This window comes from Triticum urartu, chromosome 4 (genome assembly GCF_003073215.2).
Source record: "Triticum urartu cultivar G1812 chromosome 4, Tu2.1, whole genome shotgun sequence".
NCBI classification, from domain to species: domain Eukaryota; kingdom Viridiplantae; phylum Streptophyta; class Magnoliopsida; order Poales; family Poaceae; genus Triticum; species Triticum urartu.
In genome coordinates this window covers 602,325,694-602,349,484 of record NC_053025.1, presented here as the reverse complement: position 1 = coordinate 602,349,484, position 23,791 = coordinate 602,325,694, and the positions used below count along the sequence as shown (strand labels likewise).

The following is a 23,791-nucleotide window of genomic DNA, read 5'->3' as shown; positions in this document are numbered from 1 at the left end:
TATGGCGCTGAGTGTTGGCCGACTAAAAGGCGACATGTTCAACAGTTAGGTGTGGCGGAGATGCGTATATTGAGATGGATGTGTGGCCACACGAGGAAGGATCGAGTCCGGAATGATGATATACGAGATAGAGTTGGGGTAGCACCAATTGAAGAGAAAATTGTCCAACATCGTCTGAGATGGTTTGAGCATATTCAGCGCAGGCCTCCAGAAGCTCCGGTGCATAGTGGACAGCTAAAGCGTGTAGAGAATGTTAAGAGAGGGTGGGGTAGACCGAATTTGACATGGGAGGAGTCCGTTAAGAGAGACCTGAAGGATTGGAGTATCACCGAAGAGGTAGATATGGACAAGGGTGCGTGGAAGCTTGCTATCTATGTGCCAGAGTCATGAGTTGGTTGCGAGATCTTATGGGTTTCATCTCTAACGTACCCCAACTTATTTGGAACTAAAGGCTTTATTGTTGTTGTTGTTGTTATGTATTTTTGAAATGTTTATAAAATATAAAATTAAATTCACAATTAAAGAAAAATGTTTTGTGCCATTGAAGGGCATATGCAGGTAGGTATTGTATAAGATCTGTTGGTTCTTCTTCTTCCAATTGTTTTTTGAACAAAGCAGTATCGAAAACGGTAAAAGAGAGTACGCTTCGAAGTCAAGAATACGCCTTTTACCGCTCACTAGAGCGAGCGAGCGAGAGTCCCTTGCCCAAGCCGCCGGACGGCCCCCCACCCCGCCGCCGTGCCGACTGCCGACTGCCGACGTGCCGGACGGGCGGCGGCCACCGGCGGGTGGCTTCGGCGAGCGTCCGCATTGGTGCGGCAGGAGTAGCGCGGGCTTCCGGCTCCGAACTCAGACGCGGATTCGACGGGAGGGCTCTGCGGCAGGGATGGAGGGAGGGAGGGAGGCTTCAGCGAGCGTCCGCGTCAGCAGCGGCGGTGGCCACGCGGTTCCTCCCGTAGCCGCGGGCTTCCGGCGCCGAGGCTCCGTCCCGCGGACTCGGCGGGAGAGGTCCGTGCGGCGCGGCGACCCGTGGTGAACGCCGGTGCTGGTGAATTCGAACCGGTTCGTCGCGACGGCCGCGATTCTGCTCGGCGGCGGCTGGTCGCCGGCTCGCGTTTGGATCTGGGGAGCGGATCGAGCCGCGCCAACACAAGGGGATCCATTCCACGCCCACCACAGGTAAACTTCGATTCAGTAGCTGAATATATCTTCAGAGTTCAGGATGGCCATGGTCAAACTATACAGCATGCACAGTTGCACACATTATGTACATGTTGCATACCTTGAAATGCCAAATTTGGCGATTTCTCCAGCATGCCAGACCGAATGTTAGGATAATTGCTCCATGAACAGGTTAACTTATTACACTTCACAATCATAACAGTGGCTGTGGTTTAGTTTTGCATAGCACAAACCAAAGAACTAACTCTGTATACAAGATTCCAAACATCACCTTGCAAGATCTTCGACCAGCTCGGACATGTCGATGGTCCCGCGTGTTGCCTCATCAAAGGGGAGGACAACCGAAGATGATCCTCCGTAGTTATACACACACTGATTGTTTTCATGAGCACTGGCTTCGTGCAACTGGAGTCTCCTCATCATCTCTAGTCTCTCTGCAACTTCCTTCATCGCTGGCCTGTCATCTCCCCTCTGGCTAAGGCAGTGAACTGCGAGCTCAGCCATGATCTCTAGGACCACCATACCTGCACCGGCTGTAATTTCAGGGTCCAACATAGTGTGGTGCCTCTTCTGGTTAAACATCGAGGGAAAACTGTATGACAATGATTGCTTTCGGTTAAAGTTGTCGGTATATATGGCCCTCTTCCTTGTCATCAGCTCCAGAAGAACCACCCCAAAGCTGTATACATCACTTTTGTCCGTGAGATGACGGCTGATAAAGCTTTCGGGGTCAAGGTAACCAAGTGTTCCCTGGATGAACATGATGAAGTCATTTTCATCCATGGACTTCAGTGTCGATGCTCCGAAATCGGCTACCTTTGCGTCCAGCTGATCATCTAACAGAATGTTTGCACATTTGACATCCCCATGTAGGATTGTGCGTGATGTTGATGAATGTAAGTAAGCTAGAGCTTCTGCTGACTGAGTAGCAATCTTCAGGCGAAGATCCAACAGGATTGGTGATCTATGATTAGCATCGTGAAGGAATTCAGATAAAGAACCACAGGGGACAAACTCGTAGACCAACATCGGGACATCTACATCCAGACAACAGCCTAGTAACCTCACAATGTGTCGGTGATTGATTTGTGACAAGATTATTATCTCATTGACAAATTCTTCTCTCCAAGCATTGTTGATTGCTTTGGACTTCTTTATGGCAACCTCCTTTTGATCATCCAAAGTTCCTCTGTAGACCATACCATGACCACCACATCCAATAACTTGGTCTTCATTGTAGTTGTCAGTGGCTCTCTTTATCTCTTTCTCTGTAAGTATGCGGATTGTGTCGGCCTGCCTTGACCTCATCTCATCATATAACTTGAGACCTCCATTTTGTCTGAAATACTCATCTTTTTCCCTTTTGTGCCTTTTTATTTGAAATTGCATGAGCAGCAAGCATGCTAAGGCCATCACCACAGTCGCAGAAACACTGAGGCCTGCAGACATATATTTTTGAGAAACTAATAATAACAGTAGTAAATTTCTGTTACGAATCGGGAGTTCACTATGTTTCTTTTGGTTGTAAGTACCAAGTAGTGTTCTGAGTTCATATATATTTTTTACGTTGCTTGAGTGTTTGTTATTAAAATGCACATCTTAATGTTGATAAAAGTATCAATATAGGCCAATTGTTAAATAAATGATGCTCACCAGTGGCCAATATTTCAGCTGAAGTCAACAGAGGCCGGCATCCAAAATTTGTACCATCAGGTCATGTTCCTCTCTTGCATTTGCAATCGTACGATCCTGGTGTGTTGAGGCAGACCCCTTTTCTGCATGGATACACATCTTCATTCTTGGGGTTCTGCTTACGCAATGTGCACTCGTCTATGTCTGAGTACATAATGGAAAACATTCTCTCAGAAGATTCAAACTAAAAAACAAGTTCACTATATGTCTGCGGAACAAAGATTCAACATGTAATGAAACCAACTACTCAAATATCTGATTTTAATTAGACAGAAATACTCTTCTCAAAGTTTTTGAGAGGAGGGGGGGAATGTACACAAGTTGAATTAGTGTAGATACTTGACCTTCACAGCCGTTCAGAAGATAAGGATTGCCCTCATATCCTCCGGAGCAACGGCATAAGTATCCTGGACCATTGTTCGCAGCCATACAATAGCTGTTTGTACTGATGCAAGCATAGTCCTTAGGTTTGTTCTTTCCCGTCTCTGGGCAGGAGCCATTCCTAATGGCCCAATCAGCGACGATGCGGGTACCCTTCTTGGCTCGCTGATCGATGAACCCAAGTCTACTGACGAGGTCCTGCCGACTGAAGTTGTACCACCCAACCTCAGCCACCATGGCGTAGAAGCATGGGTTGAAGTGCCATACCTTGCTCTGGTCCATCTCAAACACGACCTCCAAGGAGGTGAGGTTGTTGGGGATGGCAGCCTCACAGCAGCCCATTCCAGCACATGGCGCACCTTCAGACGTGTTGTTGGCGCCCTCACAGTAGGAGTAGCAGCCAGCCCTGTACTTGCCTGTGGTGTCTTTGTAGCCGCTGATGAGCCCCAAGGTGTCGCAGCCGATGACTGTGAAGCGGTTACGCGATGGTGACGGAAGGAAGGGCGTGAGCTGCAGATCGTACCCTACTGTGGACCAGCTGAATGTGGTGTTCGACTCGAAGCATATGTAGCTAACGGGGCTGAAAACGCGCATCTCGCCGTGCTCCAGTGAGATGTCGATGATCTCATCTTCTCCTCCAGGATCCCCAACCATTGGCCGTGGTGGATTAATCGTGTCGTCGCAGATGAGGTTGAAGTACCTGCTCAGGTTGGCCGCGGCACAGTCCGCGCCAATCCCAAAGGGGTATGGGATTGATATGTCACCGCACTTGTCGGGGCAACCTGGCAACGACATGGAGCATCCAGAAGAGGCTCCGACAAGTGTTCCTACTTCTGGGAGGAAGATGCTTGCTATGAAGATTATTGTGACTGTCGATGCTCCTGGCATGGTTGGATGCCAATTAGCCATGTTACATGCATTGTATGCAAACATCGCATTAGCTGGACAGGATTAAATCGACATGAAGTAGGTTTGTCACCAGAAATAACTAATTGCAAGTTGCGATACAATACTGATCTATATGGAGAGATTTTCCAAGGGTGTTAGTTAAGTACCACTAGTGACATCTCTTTATCAGAGTACGTTAACACGCACAAAGGCTTTGACCCTGATTGGCTTCTTGCCTCGGTCTAACTATTTTCTGGGGTTATCTCCTTAATCTTTAATTGAACATCACCATTGCTGCTTACTGTTGGCGGAAGGATACGGCCATGAAACAGCAAGTCATCTCATACAACAATAATATATTTTGGTTTTGTCAGCGGTTTGTTCGCAATATGGTTCGTTCATAATATGTACCGCTAACATATTTGCGTCATTTTATTTTTCTCTTATCTTCAAGAAATGATGTAATATGGTGTTGGTGGTAGCAGGCAGAGAAGGAATCATCACAGATTGGCCGGTTGGAGCCTACACATTTTTTTAAATCATCAAGGTCAGAATACCCTGGTTCCAATTTTTCATTAGAAATCTGGAGCCTACAAACACACCATTGTCGCTGATATATTAGTAGCTTACACAATCACAGTGGGTGGCAATTATTAGTTTGGTCAGATGGAGCATATTAACACTCATGTGTTAATCTAAAAAAGGCATTAATGTACGTGGAATGTGTAATGAGTTTCTTGCTGGAAGGTGTTCAGTTGGACCTGTTAGCCACCGGGCTCAACAAAATACATGCCATCTTATACTAATCAGCTTAGAAAATAGTAATAAGTGATTTCTTACTCGAAAACTATATTAATCTATCAATTTGCAAAATATAACAAGTGTATGTAATTGGACGTCTAGCGAAGATGGTATGCACCTTTTCTTCTACTCCCTCTGTGCCAAAATATAAGAGTTTTTTTATACTCGCTTTGTATCAAAAAATGTCTTATAATTTGATACAGAGGGAGTATTTAGCAAGATAAGTTTTTTTTTAAAGAGGGGTCTCCCTCCGATTGCCCTTACTAGAAACAGTTGTCTTTACAAACTGAATGGGGGAACAGAGAAATCCGAGGAAGGCTAATCTAGAGCGAAGGATGCAGATCCATCCCTGTCAGATTTGTCTCATCCTATTCCTACAACCCATATCAAAAGGAAGAAGGTAGCTGAAGTTAATTTGAGTGATCGCAAACATGATTGTGTCTTCGAGGGCACCCAACCCTCGGTGAGTAACCTTGTTGCGAAGATCAAGGACAAGGTGGCGCTCTGGCCAAGGCAGGTGCTGCTGGCCTCCAAGACACCTTGCCCTAGACCTGGGATGTACATTAATTTCCTGCATTGATCTCCACGACTGTACCTCCTAGGAGGATTGTAACATAAGCTATCTTTTCTATGGAAAGAAACACAATTCTCTTTGCATTTTCTTGAAAAAGATACTTGGAGCAAAACAACGACAGTTGGGGCTGCTTAATTCGACCATGCGCATCCAACAGCTCATTCCTCACTGGCTTACTATGGTGGCATATGTTTCTATCAAAAATACAATTGCGTATGTGGTGATTTCTCTGGCATGTCAAATCGAATGTTAGGATCATTGCTCTGTAATTATTATAACAGTGTGTGGGTTTAATATTTAGTGTTGCATATCTGAAACAAAATAATTGACTGTGAATCCAATACGAACATCATCTTGCAAGATCTTCAGCAGTTCGGTCTTCGGACATATTGATGGTCCCACGTGTTGTCTTGGGTGGGAGTGTATGCATGGCATGTTGTGTCCAGAAGAGGCTCTGGCAGGTGTTCCCACTGCTGCCAAGAAGATGCTTGCTATGAAGATTACCATGACTGTTGATGCTTCTGGCATCGTTGGATGCTAATTAATCATGTTACATGTATGCAAACAGCGCATTAGCTGGACAGGGTTTAATTGATATGAAGTAGGTTTGTCTCCATAAATAACTAAATGCAAGTTTTGATACAATACTGATCAGATAGAGTTATATTATATGGGAGAGATTCCAGGGTGTTAGTTTACTACCACTAGTGATATTGCGATATCAGAGTATATCAAAATGCACAGACTTTGACCTTGATTTTTTTTTGCTTTGATCTAATTATTCTCTGGAGTTGTTTCCTTAATCTTTAATTGAACATCACCACTGCTTCTTACTGTTCGAGGAAGAATTTGACCATGAAACAGCGAGTCATCCCATGCTATAAATAAACTACCTGTTAGTTTTTTCAATGGTTTGTCTACGATATATAGAGTATAACATTTCCTTTTTTGGCGTCATTTTTTTTCTTGTCTTGCAGTAAACGGTGTAATCTGAAGTTGAAAGCAGGCAGGAGAAGAAACCATAACAGATTAGCCTGTTGGAGCCTACACACTCCTTAAAATTCCACAAGGTGAGAATGCTCTGGTTCCAACTTCTCATTAGTAATCTGGAGCCTAGACATACACTCTCCATTGCCAATGTATCAGTTTGCAATCTCAGAGGGTGAGAAGTACTAGTTCAGTCAGCTAGAGCATATTAACATTCATGTCTTGATAAAAAAAAATACAGTCATGTACATGAGTGTGTGATGCATCTTGCTGGATAATCTGGGATGTCCAGTTGGACCTATTTGCCACTGGGCTCGACAAAATGCACACCATGAGATACAAATCAGCATTTATGGGCCAATAATAAAACAAGAATGCTTACTCTAAATTATCAATTTAAATTGCTATGGAAATAGATTTGTGAAATAGAACAAGCGTATGGAATCAGTCAGCTAGCTAACAGAGTGCATTTTTTTTCCTATCTGCAAAGATAAACATAAATTCCTCAGCTGAAGGATTTTTTGACTGAATTGCCAGCTGAAGTTAGTTTGAGCTATCAGAAGACACTTGGTGCAAAACAACGACAGTCCAGGCTGCTTAATTGGACCATACACATTCAAAAGCCTGTTCCTCGCATAAGTGTCCTATCAAAAAAACAATGATGCATGTGGCGGTTTATCAAGCATATCAAATCGAATGCTAGGATTATTACTCTGTAAACTGGCGAATTTATTACAACAACGGGTGGGTTAATATTTAGTGTTGCATATCCCAAACAAAAGAATTTAATCTGCATCAAGTACAAACATCATCTTACAAGATCTTCCACCAGTTCAGACATATCGATGGTCCCATGTGTTGCCTCGTTGAAAGGGGCAACAACTGAAGAGGATCCTCCGTAGTTTCGTGCAAAGCGGTTGTCGTCACGACCATTGGTGGTGTGCAAATGGAGTCTCCTCATCATCTCTAGTCTCTCTGCAACTTCCTTCATCGTTGGCCTGTCATTTCCCCTCTGGCTAAGGCAGTGAACTGCGAGTTCAGTCATGTTCTCCAGGACCACCATGTCTGCATCATCTGTAATTTCAGAGTCCAGCATAACGTGGTGTGTCTTCTGATGAAACATCAAAGGAATAGTATATGACAATGATTCCTTTCCATTGAAACTATCAGTATATATAGCCCTCTTTCGTGTCATCAGCTCCAGCAGAACCACCCCAAAACTGTATACATCACTTTTGTCGGTGAAGCGGCGGCTGATAAAGCTCTCAGGGTCAAGGTAGCCAAGGGTTCCATGGACAAACATGATGAAATCACTTTCATCCATGGACTTGAGAGCTGATGCTCCGAAATCAGCAACCTTTGCGTTGAGCTGACCATCCAAGAGAATGTTGGCAGACTTTACATCCCCATGTAGGATTGTGCGAGATGTCGACGAATGTAAGTAAGCTAGAGCTTCTGCTGACTGTGTAGCAATCTTCAGGCGAAGGTCAAATGGGATTGGAGATCTAGGATCAGCACTGTGCAGGAACTCGGATAGAGTACCATGGGAGACAAACTCGTAGACCAACATTGGGACATTTACATCTAGACAACAGCCGAGTAGCCTCACAATGTTCCGGTGATTGATTTGCGACAAGATTATAATCTCATTGACAAATTCTTCTCTGCATTCATTGTTGACTGCTTTAGACTTCTTTATGGCAACCTCTTTTTGATCATCCAAAGTTCCTCTGTAGACCATACCATGACCACCGCATCCAATAACTCGATCTTCATTGTAGTTGTCAGTGGCTCTCTTTATCTCTTTCTCCGAAAGTATGCGGACTGTGTCGACTTGCCTTGATCTCATCTCATCATATAACTTGAGACCTCCATTTTGTTTGAAATACTCATCTTTCTCCTTCTTATGCCTTTTTCTTTGAAATTGCATGAGCAACATGCATGCTAAGGCCATCACCATTGTTGCAGAAACACAAACACTGAGGCCTGCAAAAATATATATATTACTCCCTCCGTTCCAAAATAGATGACCCAACTTTGTACTAAAGTTAGTACAAAATTGGGTCATCTATTTTAGAACGGAGGGAGTAGAATTGAACTTTGCTATTTTCCTTTTGGTTGTTTGTAAGTAGTGTTCAGAGTTTATGTATTGTTTCTATTACTCCCTCTGGTCCTTTTACTCTGCATATAAGATTTCTTTGAGGTCAAACTTTGTAATGTTTGATCAACTTTATAGAAAAAATATCAACATTCATAATAAGGAATCAATATCGTTAGATGCGCCATGAATTATTTTTCATATTGTATAACTTTAGTATTGTAGCTGTTAATATTTTTTCATATAAATATGTTCAAACTTTATGATGTTTTACTTTAGAAAAATCTTATATGCGGGAGTAAAAAGGATCGGAGGGAGTACATGATCTTTGTTATGGCAATACACATCTTAATGTAGATGAAAGCATGAACAGAGATAATCTGTTTATATAAATGGTGGTGATGCTTACCAATAACCAATTTTTCAGCTGGAGAATGCAGAGATTGGCATCCAAAACTTGTGCCGTCAGATCTTTTTCCTGCCTTGCATTTGCATAAGTAGCTTCCTGGTGTGTTGTGGCAGATCCCTTTTCTGCACGGATACAAATCTTCATACTTGGGATCCTGCTTACGCAACTCACACTCATCTGTGTCTGAAGATATTAACGAAAACACTTAGAAGCATCAAATTAAACACAAATTACTTTATTACTTTCATTAAATATGGATAAAAAAGTAATACAATCAAGTAGGGAATTCACTTTGTAATGAGCTTGGCTTTCTGTAAATTTGTCTCAACTTAATATTCCAGCAAACCTGACTTTTTTTGCCAGTACTATACTGAGGTGTGCTGGAAACCAAATATGATTATATGAGTGCTGCCAGGCAGTCACACAGTGTGAAATTTGGAACTCACCTTCTGGTGAGTTTCTCTGCAGATGTTTCGTGGATGTGTATTACTGTTTAGTCTAACTAACACTGAATATGGTTTAGAGTTCCATCAGTTTTAGAGTAATATCCTTGGAAATCTACACAAGTTATTTTAGATTAAATATCTAACCTTCACAGCCGTTTAGAAGATAAGGATTGCCCTCATATCCTTTGGAGCACTGGCATAAGTACCCTGGGCCATTGTTCGCAGCCATGCAGTTGCTGTTTGCACTGATGCAGGCGTAGTCATTAGGTGCATCCTTCCCCTCCTCCGGGCATGAGCCATTCCTAATGGCCCAGTCAGCAATGATGGGGGCACCCCCCTGGACCCGATCTTTGATAAACCCAAGGTTGCCGACGAGGTCCTGCTGCCTGAAATTGTACCACCCAACCTCCGCTATCATCGCATAGAAGCATGGGTTGAAGCCCCATACCTGGCTCTGGTTCGTCGCAAAGATGACCTCGAAGGTGGTGAGGTTGGCTGGGATGGCAGACTCACAGCAGCCCATCCCAGCACATGGTGCGCCATCCGATGTATTGTTGACACCATCACAGTAGGAGTAGCACCCAGCTACGTACTGGCTCGCGGCTCCCTTCTGACCGCCGATGAGCCCCATGGTGTTACAGCCAATGACTGTGAAGTGGTTGCGCGATGGAGAGGGTAGGAAGGGTGTGTCCTGTAGCTGGTACCCTCCGGTGAACTTGGTGAATGTGGTGTTTGAATTGAAGCAGATGTGGCTGACAGGGCTGAGCACACGCATCTCGCCGTGCTCCAGTGAGATGTCAGCGACCTCAGCTACTGCTTCGGGATAACCAACCATTGGCCGTGGTGGATCGATCGTGCTGTTGCAGATGAGGTTGAAGTAGTTGTTCCGGCTGGCCGCGGCACAGTCTTCCCCAATGCCGAAGGGGTATGGGATGGGCACGTCGCCACACTTGTCGGGGCAGCCTGGCAACGACATGGAGCGGTCGGATGAGGCTCCGGCCGCTGCTGCCATTGCTGGAAAGGAGATGCATACTATGAAAACTACCAGGGCTGCTGATGCTCCTGGCATGACTGGATGCCAACTACCCATGTTACATGTATGCAAACAGCACATCAGCTAGCCCAGTTAAATCAGTATGTGGTATGCTTGTCTCTGCAAAAAAGTAATCGCAAGTTTCCATACGATCCTGATTGTATATAGTTCATCTGAGAGAATATCCAAGAGTGTCAGTTAACTACTACAAGTGGAATTGCTATATGTACGTTAACTTGCACAGAGACTTTGACCTTGATTGTGTGTTTGCCTTACTCTTAATTCTTTATATGGAGTTGTTGCTTTTGTCAATGGTTTCGGCCCCCTCATCTTATTTTCTATCGTTTCCAGGAAATGAGTGATTTGGTATCGGTGGTAACGTGAGGGAGAATGAATCATCGTAGATTGGGTGGTTGAAGCCTACACTTTTTTTTTAAAATCATCAAGGTGAGAACACCCCTGTTCCAACTTCGCATTAGAAAAGAAAAAAAAATGTAGCCTACACATACTCATTCGCCAACGCGTTAGCTTGCATTCCCGGAGGCTTTTTTTAAATAAATTGGTCAACTGGGGCATGTCAACATTCATGTGTTCACCTAGAAGAATACGTTCATGTATTGAGGATGGCTGTGACTGTGACGAGCTTCTAGCTGCATGGGCCAGGTGGTACAGTTGGGCCTGTTTACTTCTGGGCCCAGCAAAATGCACACTTTCCGGAATCCGATGTGGCCTAACTTATAAGCTCAAAGATATGAGACCATATATGTTGCTATCAGAACATAGTTGAAGAGAAAGAAGATGTGGACTCAGTTGGCAGCTAAGAATTTGTTTTTCTTCGCTTCAGCAGAATCTTCTCCAAATCGACGCTACTGCTCCTATCATTTGGCTATCGAAGGTTGACAAATATGTGGCCGTGCAGTGAGAGGCCGGCGGCGGAGGGGCTCGCCCGGATGGGGGAGGTGCAGCCGGGATGAACAGGAGGAAAATCAAAGGAAAAAAAGAAAAAGAAATGGTAAACCACTGCCAAGTGGGTTCATATAAACAAAAATATAATGGCTGCAGTTTTAGAGTGTCTGAAATGGGAAAGCACTATATAGCCTCTAAAAAACTTTTAGAGTGCACCCTAAAACCATTATAGAGGCTGCGTTTTTTAGAGTGTTATTGTTGCTCTAACTTATTGCAATTTACAGCACTGGGTGGGTTTAGTATTGCATACCACAAACAAAAGAATTAACTGTGTTCATTCTCGGAAAAATAATAATTAACTGTGCATACGAAATTACAAAGATCATCTTGCAAGATCTTCAACCAGTTCAGACATATCGATGGTTCCATGTGTTTTCTCGTCAAAAGGGACAAGAACCGAAGATGACCCTCCATAGTTATGCGCACCACAGTTGTTTTCGGGAGCATTGTTCCCGTGCAAATGGAGTCTCCTCATCATCTCTAGTCTCTCTGCAACTTCCTTCATTGTTGGCCTGTCATCTCCCCTCTGGCTAAGGCAATGAACTGCAAGTTCAGCCATGTTCTCAAGGAGCACCAAGCCTGCATCATCTGTAATTTCAGAGTCCAGCATAACATGGTGCGTCTTCTGATGAAACATCAAGGGAAAACTATATGACAATGATTCCTTTCCATTGAAGCTGTCAGAATATATAGCCCTATTTCGTGTCATCAGCTCCAGAAGAACCACCCCGAAACTGTAGACATCACTTTTATCGGTGAGCCGACGGCTAATAAAGCTCTCAGGATCAAGGTAGCCAAGTGTTCCATTGACAAACATGATGAACTCACTTTCATCCATGGACTTAAGTGCTGATGCTCCAAAATCGGCAACCTTTACATTGAGCTGATCATCCAAGAGAATGTTGGCAGACTTGACATCCCCATGTAGGATTGTGCGAGATGTCGACGAATGTAAGTAAGCTAGAGCTTCTGCTGACTGTGTAGCAATCTTCAGGCGAAGATCGAATGGGATTGGAGATCTAGGTGCAGCACCATGCAGGAACTCAGATAGAGTACCATGGGAGACAAACTCATAAACCAACATTGGGACATCTACATCCAGACAACACCCGAGTAATCTCACAATGTTTCGGTGATTGATCTGTGACAAGATTATAATCTCATTGACAATTTCTTCTCTCCAATCATTGTTGATTGCTTTAGACTTCTTTATGGCAACCTCTTTTTGGTCATCCAAAGTTCCTCTGTAGACCATACCATGACCACCACATCCAATAACTCGATCTTCATTATAGTTATCAGTGGCTCTCTTTATCTCTTTCTCTGTGAGTATGCGGATTGTGTCGACCTGCCTTGATCTCATCTCATCATATAACTTGAGACCACCATTTTGTTTGAAGTACTCATCTTTCTCCCTCTTGTGCCTTTTTCTTTGAAATTGCATGAGCAACATGCATGTTAAGGCCATCAGCACAGTTGCAGAAACACAAACAATGAGGCCTGCACAAATGTTGTTTTTGAGAAACTGATGCCAGTGAATTTCTATTAGAATTTGGACTTTGCTATTTTCGTTTTTGTTGCAGCTTGAGAGTAATGTTCAGAGTTACTCCCTCCGTTCCATAATATAAGACGTTTTTTGACACTACACTAGAGTCAAAAACGTCCTACATTATGGGACGGAGGGAGTATATTTTTGTTTCTATTACATGATGTAGATGAAAGAATGTACAGAGATGAACTGTTTACATAAACGATGCTTACCAATAACCAATTTTTCAGCTGGAGAATGCAGAGATTGGCATCCAAACTTTGTACCATCAGATCTTTTTCCTGTCTTGCATTTGCATAAGTAGCCTCCCAGTGTGTTGTGGCAGTCCCCTTTTCTGCACGGATACAAATCTTCATACTTGGTGTCCTGCTTACGCAATGCACACTCATCTGTGTCTGAAGATATTAACGGAAGCACTTAGAAGCATCAAATTAAACACACATCACTGTAGTACTTTCATTCATAATGGATAAAAAACAATAAAGTCAAATAGGGAATTCACTTTGTAATTCTGTAGCTTGGCTTTCTGTAAATTTTCTGAACTTAATATTACAGCATGTGTTAGTAATTTACACTACAAATGATTTTTTTCCCAGTACTACAGTGAGGTGTTCCAGGTGGTCACCTGTAGGCACAGAAGTTTTGAAGACTTCTGTTGAAACTAAAAGTTGGAGCTGCTACACAAGGTGAAATTCGGAACCCACCTGCAGGTGAGTTACCATACAGATGTTTCATGGAACGATGGAAATGTATTTACTCTAACTAACACTGAATATGGTTTAGAGTGACATCAGTTTATAGAGTAATACCCTTGGAAATCTACACAAGTAAATATCTAACCTTGACAACCGTTCAGAAGATAAGGATTGCCCTCATATCCTTTGGAGCACTGGCATAAGTACCCTGGACCATTGTTCGCAGCCATGCAGTAGCTGTTTGCACTGATGCAGGCATGGTCATTAGGTGTGTCCTTCCCCTCCTCCAGGCATGAGCCGTTCCTAATGGCCCAGTCAGCGATGATGGGAGCACCCCCCTGGGCTCGATCATTCATAAACCCAAGGCTGCCGGTGAGGTCCTGCTGCCTGAAATTGTACCATCCAACCTCGGCCACCATGGCGTAGAAGCACGGGTTGAAGTCCCATACCTTGCTCTGGTTCATCTCAAACTTGACCTCGAAGGTGGTGAGGTTGGCTGGGATGGCAGCCTCACAGCAGCCCATCCCAGCACATGGTGCGCCATCCGACGTGTTGTTGACACCATCGCAGTAGGAGTAGCAGCCAGCCACGTACTGGCTTGCGGCGCCCTTGTAACCGCCGATGAGCCCCAGGGTGTTACAGCCGATGACTGTGAAGTGATTGCGCGATGGGGAGGGTAGGAAGGGCGTGTTGTCCAGCTCGTACCCTCTGGTGAACTTGGTGAATGTGGCGTTTGACTTGAAGCAGATGTGGCTGACGGGGCTGAGCACGCGCATCTCGCCGTGCTCCAGTGAGATCTCGGCGACCTCAGCTACTGCTCCGGGATCACCAACCATTGGCCGTGGGGGATCCATCGTGCCATTGCAGGAAAGGTTGAAGTAGCTGTTCCGGCTGGTCGCGGCGCAGTGCTCCCTATGCCGAAAGGGTATGGGATGAGCACATCGCCGCACTTGTCGGGGCAGCCTGGCAACGACATGGAGCGCTTGGAAGAGGCTCCGGCCGCTGCTGCCACTGCTGGAAAGGAGATGCATACTATGGAAACTAGCAGGGCTGTTGATGCTCCTGGCATGATTGAATGCCAATTAGTGATGTTACATGTATGCACACATACATGTACTTGCAAGTTTGCCATACAATACTGATTGTATATGGTTATTCACTGGAGGGAATCTCCAAGAGTGCCAGTTAACTACTACAAGTGGTATTACTATATCGGAATGCACGTTAACACGCACAAATGCTTTGACCTTGATTGCGTGTTTGCCGTAGTCTTGATTCTTTATTTGTGTGGTTGCTTTTGTCAATGGTTTCGCCCCCTCATTTTATTTTTTCTTGTCTTCAGGAAACGAGGTGATCTGGCGTTTTTGGTAACATACAGGAGTACTCCCTCCGTTCCGAATTACTTGTCTTGGATTTGTCTAGATACGGATGTATCTAGACTCATTTTAGTGCTGGATACCTCCGTATCTAGACAAATCTAAGACAAGTAATTTGGAACGGAGGGAGTAGGAATCATCACAGACTGGCCAGTTGGGGCCTACCCTTAATAGAAAATTAACAAGGTGAGCACAAACCGGTTCCGGCTCATTTGAGAAGAAATCTGGAGCCTACACAATACACTCTCATTCGCCACTGTGTTAACTTGTTGCATTGCCAGAGTGGTGATTTTTAGTTTGTTCAGTTGGAGCATATCAACATTCACGTGTTCACCTAGAAGAATACATTTATGTTATGAGGGGCATCAGGAGACGAGGAGCGAATGATGAGTTTTGAGGTTCTAAACATTGTGATGAGTTTCTAGCTGGATGGTCAAGGTGGTTTGGTTGGGCCTATTTACCTCTGGGCCCAGGAAAATGCATACCATCCGGCATATGACCCAGCCTGAAGCTCTGACGATATATTGCTGTCGAAACATAGTTGCAGAGAAAGAAGGATATATATGGACTCAGTTGGCAATTAAGAATTTTTATCTCTTCGCTTCGTCGGAAGCTTCTCCAAATCGATGCTACTGCTCCTATTTTATCATTCGGCTATCGAAGGTTGACTGACAAACATTTGGCTCCTGTTGGTTTTCCGAAAAGTAAAATGAGGCACATGAAGCTAAGCGGATCAAAATTGTCTAAACAAACGCCATCTCCTGGACAAGTTATGATCGCTGCTGCTTGAGAACAATGGTTGTTCGGTGACGGTGGCAGCAAAAGAGAGCTAACAATGCGACGAGTGAAATGCGGGCTTCCGGCACTAAGGCTCTGTCGTGCGAACCGCGGTGACCCTGGCCGAGAGGGAGGGCTCCATGTGGCGTGGAGACTGGCGGTGAACGCCAGCGCTGGTGAATTTGGATCAGTTCGTAGTGACGCCGCCGAGTCTGCTCAGTGGCAGCTAGTCACCAGCTCATGATTGGATCGGCAGTGCGTATTGACCCACGGAATTGGGAGACACTCATTCCCCACCCAGCACAGGTAAATTCCGATTTCTGTTATGGAACTAATAAAATCCGTATTGTGTTGCATAAGTGGATATGTCTTAGTTCAAATGGTACCATTTACAAATTAAATGGCCAAAACAAAGTCTGTATACTCATAATCAAACTATACGCCTATAATCTACATGTTCCATACATGCAGTGGTGTGTGTTTTATCAAAAGTAAAACAGTGATGTATGTGGTGATTTCTCTGGCATGTCAAATCGAATGTTATGATCCTTGCCCCATAAATTGGTGTAACTATTGCAACAGTGGGGGTTAAATATTTATTGTCACATTTCACAAACAAAAGAATTGACTGTCCATACAAAATTACAAACATCATCTTGAAAGATCTTCAACTAGTTCTGACATATCGATGGTCCCACGTGTTGTCTCTTCCAAAGGGACCACAACCGAAGATGATCCTCCATAGCTATGTGTATAGTGATTATTTTCAGGATCACTAGCTGAGTGCACTCGGAGTCTCCTCATCATCTGTAGGCTCTCAGCGACTTCCTTCATCGTTGGCCTGTCATCTCCCTTTGGGCTAAGGCACTGCACTGCAAGTTCAGCCATGTTCTCAAGCACCACCATAACTGCATCATCTGTAATTTCAGTGTCCAGCATAACAAGGTGTCTCCTCTTTTGAAACATCAAGGGAAAACTATATGACAATGATTCCTTTTCGTTGAAGTTGTCCGTATATATAGCCCTCTTTCTTGTCATCAGCTCCAGAAGAACCACCCCGAAGCTGTATACATCACTTTTGTCAGTGAGATGACGACTGATAAAGCTCTCTGGGTCAAGGTAGCCGAGTGTTCCATGAACAAACATGATGAATTCACTTTCATCCATGGACTTAAGTGCTGATGCTCCGAAATCGCCAACTTTTGTGTTGAGCTGATCATCCAAGAGAATGTTGGCAGACTTGACATCCCCATGTAGGATTGTGCGAGATGTCGAAGAATGTAAGTAAGCCAGAGCTTCTGCTGACTGTGTAGCAATCTTCAGGCGAAGATCCAAAGGGATTGGTGATCTACAACCAGCGCCATGAAGAAACTCAGATAAAGTACCACCGGGGACGAACTCGTAGACCAACATTGGGACATCCACATCTAAACAACAGCCTAGCAACCTCACAATGTTTCGGTGATTGATTTGTGATAAGACTATTATCTCATTGACAAATTCTTCCCTCCAATCATCGCTGATTACTTTGGACTTCTTGATGGCGACCTCTTTTTGGTCATCCAAAGTTCCTCTGTATACCATCCCATGGCCGCCACAGCCAATAACTCGATCTTCATTGTAGTTATCAGTGGCTCTCTTTATCTCTTTTTCAGTAAGTATACGAATTGTGTCAACCTGCCTTGACCTCATCTCATCATATAACTTGAGACCTCCATTTTGTTTGAAATACTCATCTTTCTCCTTCTTGTGCTTTTTCCTTTGTAATTGCATGAGCAACAAGCATGCTAAGGCCATCACCACCGTTGCAGAAACACTGAGGCCTGTAAAAATATATTTCTAGTAAATTTCTGTTGCAGATTTTGACTTCCTCTTCCTTTTTGCTTCTAAGTAGTGTCTAGCATTAATATTATATGTTAGTATTACGTCGGTGTTCGTCATTAGGAGACACACCTTAATGTAGATGAAAATCTGAAGCAAAGGTAACCTCTTTACATAGATGATACTTACCAATAACCATTTTGTCAGCTGGCGAATGCAGAGACTGGCATCCAAAATCTGTACCGTCAGATTTTGTTCCTTTCTTGCATTTGCAAAAGTAGCTTCCTGGTGTGTTGTGGCAGACCCCTTTTGTGCATGGATACAAATCTTTATACTTGGTGTTCTGCTTACGCAATGCGCACTCATCTGTGTCTGAAGACAATAACAAGAACATGCACTCAATAGTCAAACTAAACACACATTATTTTCATTGTTATATGTCAGCCGAAGAAAGTTTCAACGAGTAATGAAGACAACCAGTCAATTCACTTTGTAATGCTGTAAAATTCCCTATGCATTACTTGTTCTAAAGTAACATTAAGTCATGTGTTAAAATAAACAATACACACCACAAAAGAAGGCCATTATTTTCCAGTTCTTTCTTTAGGTGTGGTAGAAATCAAATATGACTATATGAGTGTTGCCTTTTGCTACTAGCAAAAAATTTGAAGACTTGTGTCGAGCACTAATTTTTCATGAATCTATATCTTGTGGAACTAACACTGAGATATGGTCCAGAATTGCATCAGTTTTCAGAGAACTATCCCTGGAAAACCACAGAAGTTAAATTTGAGTAGATACTTAACCTTGACAGCCGTTCAAAAGATAAGGATTTCCTTCATATCCTTTGGAACACTGGCATAAGTACCCTGGACCATTGTTTGCGGCCACACAATGACTGTTGACACTGATGCAGGCATAGTCATTGGGCATGTCCTTCCCCTCCTCCGGGCATGAGGCGTTCCTAATGGCCCAGTCAGCGACAACGGGGGCGCCTCTCTGGGCTCGATCATCAACGAACCCAAGTCTGCCGACGAGGTCCTGCTGCCTGAAGTTGTACCACCCAACCTCCGCCACCATGGCGTAGAAGCACGGGTTGAAGCCCCATACCTTGCTCTGGTTCATCTCAAACTTGACCCCGAAGGAGGTGAGGTTTGCAGGGATGGCAGCCTCGCAGCATCCCATCCCAGCACACGGCGCGCCTTCAGTCGTGTTGTTGACGCCCTCGCAGTAGGAGTAGCAACCAGCCACGTACTGGCTCGCGGTGCCTTTGTACCCGCTGATGAGCCCAAGCGTGTTGCAGCCGATTACCGTGAAGCGGTTGCGCGATGGGGAGGGCAGGAAGGGCGTGAGTTGCAGCTCGTACCCTCCGAGGAACTTGGTGAACGTGGTGTCCGAAGTGAAGCAGATGTGGTTGACGGGGCTGAGCACACGCATCTCACCGTGCTCCAGCGAGATGTCGGTGATCTCAACCACTGCCTCGTCATTGCCGACCATTGGCCGCGGTGGATCGATCGTGCCGTTGCAGGTGAGGTTGAAGTAGCTGCTCAGGCTGGTCGCGGCGCAGTGTGTGCCGATGCCAAAGGGGTATGGGATGGGAACGTCGCCGCACTTGTCGGGGCAGCCTGGCAGCGAGACGGAGCGCCCGGAAGAGGCTCCGGCCAGTGTTGCCGCTGCTGGGAGTAAAATGCTAGCTACGAAAACCAGCATAGCTGGACGCTGATTACTCATGTTACATGTTTGCAAACAGCATACCAGACCATGTTAAACTGATTTGGAGTAGGTTTGCGCCTGCAAACAAGTAAACACAAGTTGGTATGGTGCTCAAGCGATAAGGTGTTAGTTAGTTTAAGTACCACAACTGATATCACTAATCATACCAGCGGGGGAGACCTTGACCCTGATTCTTCGGCGTGTTGCCTCATTCTTTCTTTTGTTTTCGTTTTGAGATGTGACACCGCTTTTTTTTTTTAATTGGACATCACTATTGATGCTTACCGTCTGATGAAAGAATTCGAGCAAGAACACGGAAAGTCATCCACGCGACAAATAAAGTACCTCTTTGTCATTGTCGAAGGTTTTGTTTAAAGATGTAGTTTAACCTCATTTATGTTGTCTCTTGTTTCAGGAAATGAAGTAATCAACAGGGTGATTAGCTTGGCTGGTTGGAGGGCAAGGAACCCTCGCAGATTGGCTGGTTGGAGGGCAAGTTTTCCTTTGAAGTCAACAAGGTGAGAACACTCCAGTTCCAACTTCTCATTATAAAAGGAGAAATTTGGGAGGCTACGCAATATGCGTATGCTGACGATTCCCGTCGCCAATGGTGTTGGGAATTGTTAGTCTTGTGAGCCGGAATCTAATTGAAATTTCATTAATTGATCTCGAAAATACATCCAGCTGCTGATTTGTTTTATTTGCAAAATGCATTCAGGTCATCTTTTTGAGGCAAAAATGCATTCAGGTGTTGATGATCTTCTAGCTTTTTTTTAAGGGCCGGGAGGTCTGGTTGGGCCCATTTTTCACTGGACCTGACAAGCTATCCGGCCTTGAAATTTTGGTCTCAGATTAGAGAAAATAACACTGATGCCTTCTGAAAAACAAAAAGCAATCACTGATGCTTCCCTAAAAAAATCACTGGTGACATGTTGGTGTGGAAACAGTGTTGCAAAAACAAAAGGCTTTGGTTATCAGTTGGGTAGCCAAAGAGAGCTTCTATTTTCCTTTTGTAAAGAAGGATCAGAACAGAAAAATGTATACAGCCTTCTAGCTAGACGGGCCGAGATGTCCAGTTGGGCCTATCTATCACTGGGCCCTACAAACCATCCAGGCCATCCCGGCCTGGCCCAACTTAATATGGGCCTCAAAATTTCGTCTCAGTGAGAGAAAAAAACAAAATTACATGGGCCATCCCGGCTTGTACTTCTCTTGTAAAAAAAAATCACTAGTGCCATGTTGGTGTAGAAACGGTGTGGCAAAGACAAAAACGCCATGGAATCAGTTGGCTAGCTAAGAGAGCTTGTACTTTTCTGTCAAAAAAAGGATCGGAATAGAATACGATACAATATAAAATATAAAATCGGGCCGGCGATGCCAGTGGGACTTGGCTCGAGTGACCAGGAAGACGACACTTGGAGCAAAACAACAACAGTCCTTAGTCTGTCTCTTAATTTGGCCGTACACATCAAACAGCTCGCTCCTCGCTGTATTACTATGCTAAACAATCAATACCATACAGTTTTGGACTTTGTCTCCTCCCCTCTGCTTAATCAGCACCTTCGTATTTTGCACTTCAGTCCTCGCATTTCTGCTCGCTTCGTCGCCGGCTCCTCGCAGCTGGTCGATGCTGTTGATCCCATCATTTGGCCATCATCAAGGGTCCAAGCTTGGTCTACAACTGTTTCAATACGTTGGCTTAAATTCTGAAATCGACATCGGTGTCTGAATCGGCAGCGTTGGAGTTGGACACACAGCGCCAGTGTCGACTAGCTGCGTGGCACCAATTGGCAAGGATATACGTGTGAGACGTCGTGGCCTTACTTGCTACTAATTTTGTGCTGTATACATCGGTGGATTATCCGTATTGTATTGAGCATTTATGCATCACCACTGTCGACGGTACATGTCGGCTCTATTTTGTAGCAATAACAAGAGTTAATTCTGATTTGGACTACCTCGAAGCGACATTTTGCACTGTATTCTTTTTTTTGAGGAAAGACCATCATGACTAGCTTTATTACAATTAAAAAACGTTCACATTGTCTACGAGCCGCACAGTCAGAAGGCTCACCCAACCAACTAAAAGAGGACTTTTTCTTATTACAAAAGCCAAAATTTGCTAGCACATGAGAATTACTAGAATGAGAAGATTTGTACCGCCTTTTATTTTTCATGACAAGAACAACTACTCTTTTCTTTCTTGACCCAACTCGGAGGAGCTTGGGCCATTTACGAGCTGCTAGACGGCGGGCCAAGTTGACGCTAAGGGGCCGGCAAGCCCAAACCTGGTCAAGAACTCATTGGATCTAGCTGTTCTCACACGCGTGATTCGGGTTAGAAGTTAGGGGGAGAGCGGCAGAAGAGGGCGAGACAACTCTGGCCAGATTGGACTCATATAAGAGCATGGTGCGATGTAAGGACAAACCCCCAAAACAAAATATGTTGCGAATCGGAATATGTTGTAGAATCCAAAATGTAAACCCGACTATGTTATAAAATATGGTGATGTTGCGAATTGGAATACATCATAGAATCCAAAATATAGTGTGCAGCGGACAAAATTATGAAATATGATGATGTTGGGAATCCGAATATATTGTAAAATCCAAAATGCAGTGACACAATTATCGGATTGTGACAAAGAGGTGGTCCAAGTTGGAATCAACTCCAACAATAATAAAACCCCAAGGTTCAATCTGCAAAAGTGATCTTCTCTGACGATGGCGATATAAAACCACCGGGCATGGCATGGCACCGCACCCTGTCTCCATTATTGCGCTTTCCTTGAGTCGACCACACTTGAGAGCTCACGCCGTCTGCTAGAGGCAACCAATGGCGTCCACGGAGGAGCTGCCGTCGTTCAGGACGCCGGGCTCGGTCCCCTTCAAGTGGGAGCTCCAGCCGGGCATCCCGAAGCCACTGGCATGCCACGCAGCCGCCGCTACAGCACCACCGTCGTCGTTGGCGCCGCTGCAGCTCCCTCCGAGGCTCGCGCTGCCCCCCGGCGCCTCTGCACGCGCCGCGTCCAGCGGCGGCGCGCGGTGGACCTGCCCCGCCTCGACGTCGGCGCGGTGGACCTTCGCGGGCGTGTCGTCGGCAGCGCTGCTGTCGCCGCCGTCGACGGAGACTGCGGCTGCGACGGCCCCGCGGCACCGGCGGTCCATGTCCGCGCGGTTCGCGACGTCGCTGACGCTGCCGTTCACGCGGCCGCGGCGGCGGGGCCGGTCCAGGGAGGACGCCGACGTCGCGTTCGCCGCCCTCTACGGCGACAGCATCGTGCAGTAGTAGATGCGTGCCTGTCGTGTCCGCTCTCGCCAGATTGTGATTATATTCACTAATATATTAGATTGCCTCTGTCATAGTACTACCTCCATCCAGTCTGTAGAGTGCCTCCTAGTTACCAGCTGCTAATCTGCAAAAGAACAGTAGTTTCCAAGTGTCAAAAATAGACGTAACTGCTTATTATATATATGTCAGAATTTTGTTTGAGAGTTCTTGTTGGATAACTTCAACGTTATTGTAACCTTGTCAAATAATCAATAAATGAGATTGTTAAGATTTAATCAAGTTTCAGTCTATATTCATGAGGTCTTATGCGGAGATCCGTGCAAAATTTTCGTTTGGACCTTTTCTTTTTGACATGTCTTGTCACTTGAGTGAGACTTGATTAAGTCTCACTCGACTGAGATCTAGCCACCCATCAATAAACCTCTATAGATTTTTTTTAAAAGATATGGTATAGATATCCGGCGAGTAAAATCCACCACTGGTCCTAAAAGTATTCGAGGTGTGTCATTTTAATCCCAAAACTATAAAAATGCATATCTGAGTCCTACTTCTTTCTAAAGTGTGTCACCGCCAGTTCTAAACTCGCCGGAGCAAGCCTGACCTGCACCCAGTGGCGATTCTACCGGGCATGCTTCAACAGGCTCAAGCCTGCCCTCTGAAACTGAAAAACAAAAAATTTACTACTAGTTTTTAGCCCATCTCAGCCCACTGTCTAGTGTCTAGCCTGTTGTTTACATGTTCTAACCCTTGTATTGAGAAGTTGAGCCCGCCCTTCATTTTCATCTAAGATTCGCCACTGCCTGACCTTTGCCACGTCCAATTGAAAGGCCACGTTGAAAAAACAACTCCACTGGATACATTGCAATAGTCCCACTGAATTTCTTACCCTCATATTATGCCCCCACTCTGCTTCTCTAGCACACGTACAAGTCAGAGGTGACTGGGGCGCAGCGGCAGCCAGCGGAGGTCGCCAGAAGCAGGCGGCCGGCGGAGCGGGTGCGTGGCGCGGATATGGCTCCACAGCGGCGCCCCTGGCGTTCCCCCACTAGTGTATGATACGACCCTAGCCCCCGCGAGTTTAGGACCGGCGGTGACACACTTTAGAAAGAAGT

At 45.0% G+C, this 23,791-nt stretch overlaps 3 protein-coding genes, 1 long non-coding RNA gene and 2 pseudogenes across 10 annotated transcripts; 2 read left to right on the top strand and 4 right to left on the bottom strand.

Annotated features, from left to right (window-relative positions):
* Positions 1 to 627: 627 nt before the first annotated feature.
* LOC125553079 lies at positions 628 to 21,703 on the top strand. 7 transcript variants are annotated; one of them, XR_007303902.1, is made up of 8 exons: positions 628 to 1,179; positions 4,629 to 4,690; positions 6,496 to 6,588; positions 10,843 to 10,938; positions 13,603 to 13,716; positions 15,044 to 16,160; positions 19,804 to 19,906; positions 20,969 to 21,703. It is a non-coding gene; the product is annotated as an uncharacterized LOC125553079 (long non-coding RNA). The 7 variants fall into 7 exon arrangements; XR_007303900.1 differs by lacking the exon at positions 4,629 to 4,690 and having other exon boundaries at positions 629 to 1,179; positions 15,044 to 15,263; positions 15,359 to 16,160; positions 20,969 to 21,700; XR_007303903.1 differs by lacking the exon at positions 4,629 to 4,690 and having other exon boundaries at positions 13,611 to 13,716; positions 20,969 to 21,702.
* LOC125553076 lies at positions 1,230 to 4,622 on the bottom strand (annotated as a pseudogene).
* LOC125553075 (wall-associated receptor kinase 5-like) lies at positions 7,193 to 10,831 on the bottom strand. The gene is made up of 3 exons (XM_048716830.1): positions 9,603 to 10,831; positions 9,013 to 9,195; positions 7,193 to 8,491 (listed from the first exon to the last, which is right to left on the bottom strand). The coding sequence occupies exons 1-3, from the start codon at positions 10,570 to 10,572 to the stop codon at positions 7,314 to 7,316; spliced, it is 2,331 nt and encodes a 776-aa protein (XP_048572787.1). The 5' UTR covers positions 10,573 to 10,831; the 3' UTR covers positions 7,193 to 7,313.
* LOC125553074 lies at positions 11,722 to 14,998 on the bottom strand (annotated as a pseudogene).
* Positions 16,437 to 19,742, bottom strand: LOC125553077 (wall-associated receptor kinase 5-like). The gene is made up of 3 exons (XM_048716831.1): positions 18,482 to 19,742; positions 17,865 to 18,047; positions 16,437 to 17,677 (listed from the first exon to the last, which is right to left on the bottom strand). Exons 1-3 carry the CDS (start codon positions 19,404 to 19,406, stop codon positions 16,506 to 16,508), a joined length of 2,280 nt encoding a protein of 759 aa, XP_048572788.1. The 5' UTR covers positions 19,407 to 19,742; the 3' UTR covers positions 16,437 to 16,505.
* Positions 21,704 to 21,922: 219 nt separating the features above from the next.
* On the top strand, positions 21,923 to 22,954 carry LOC125553078. The gene has a single exon (XM_048716832.1). It carries the CDS (start codon positions 22,224 to 22,226, stop codon positions 22,674 to 22,676), a length of 453 nt encoding a protein of 150 aa, XP_048572789.1. The 5' UTR covers positions 21,923 to 22,223; the 3' UTR covers positions 22,677 to 22,954.
* Positions 22,955 to 23,791: the final 837 nt, after the last annotated feature.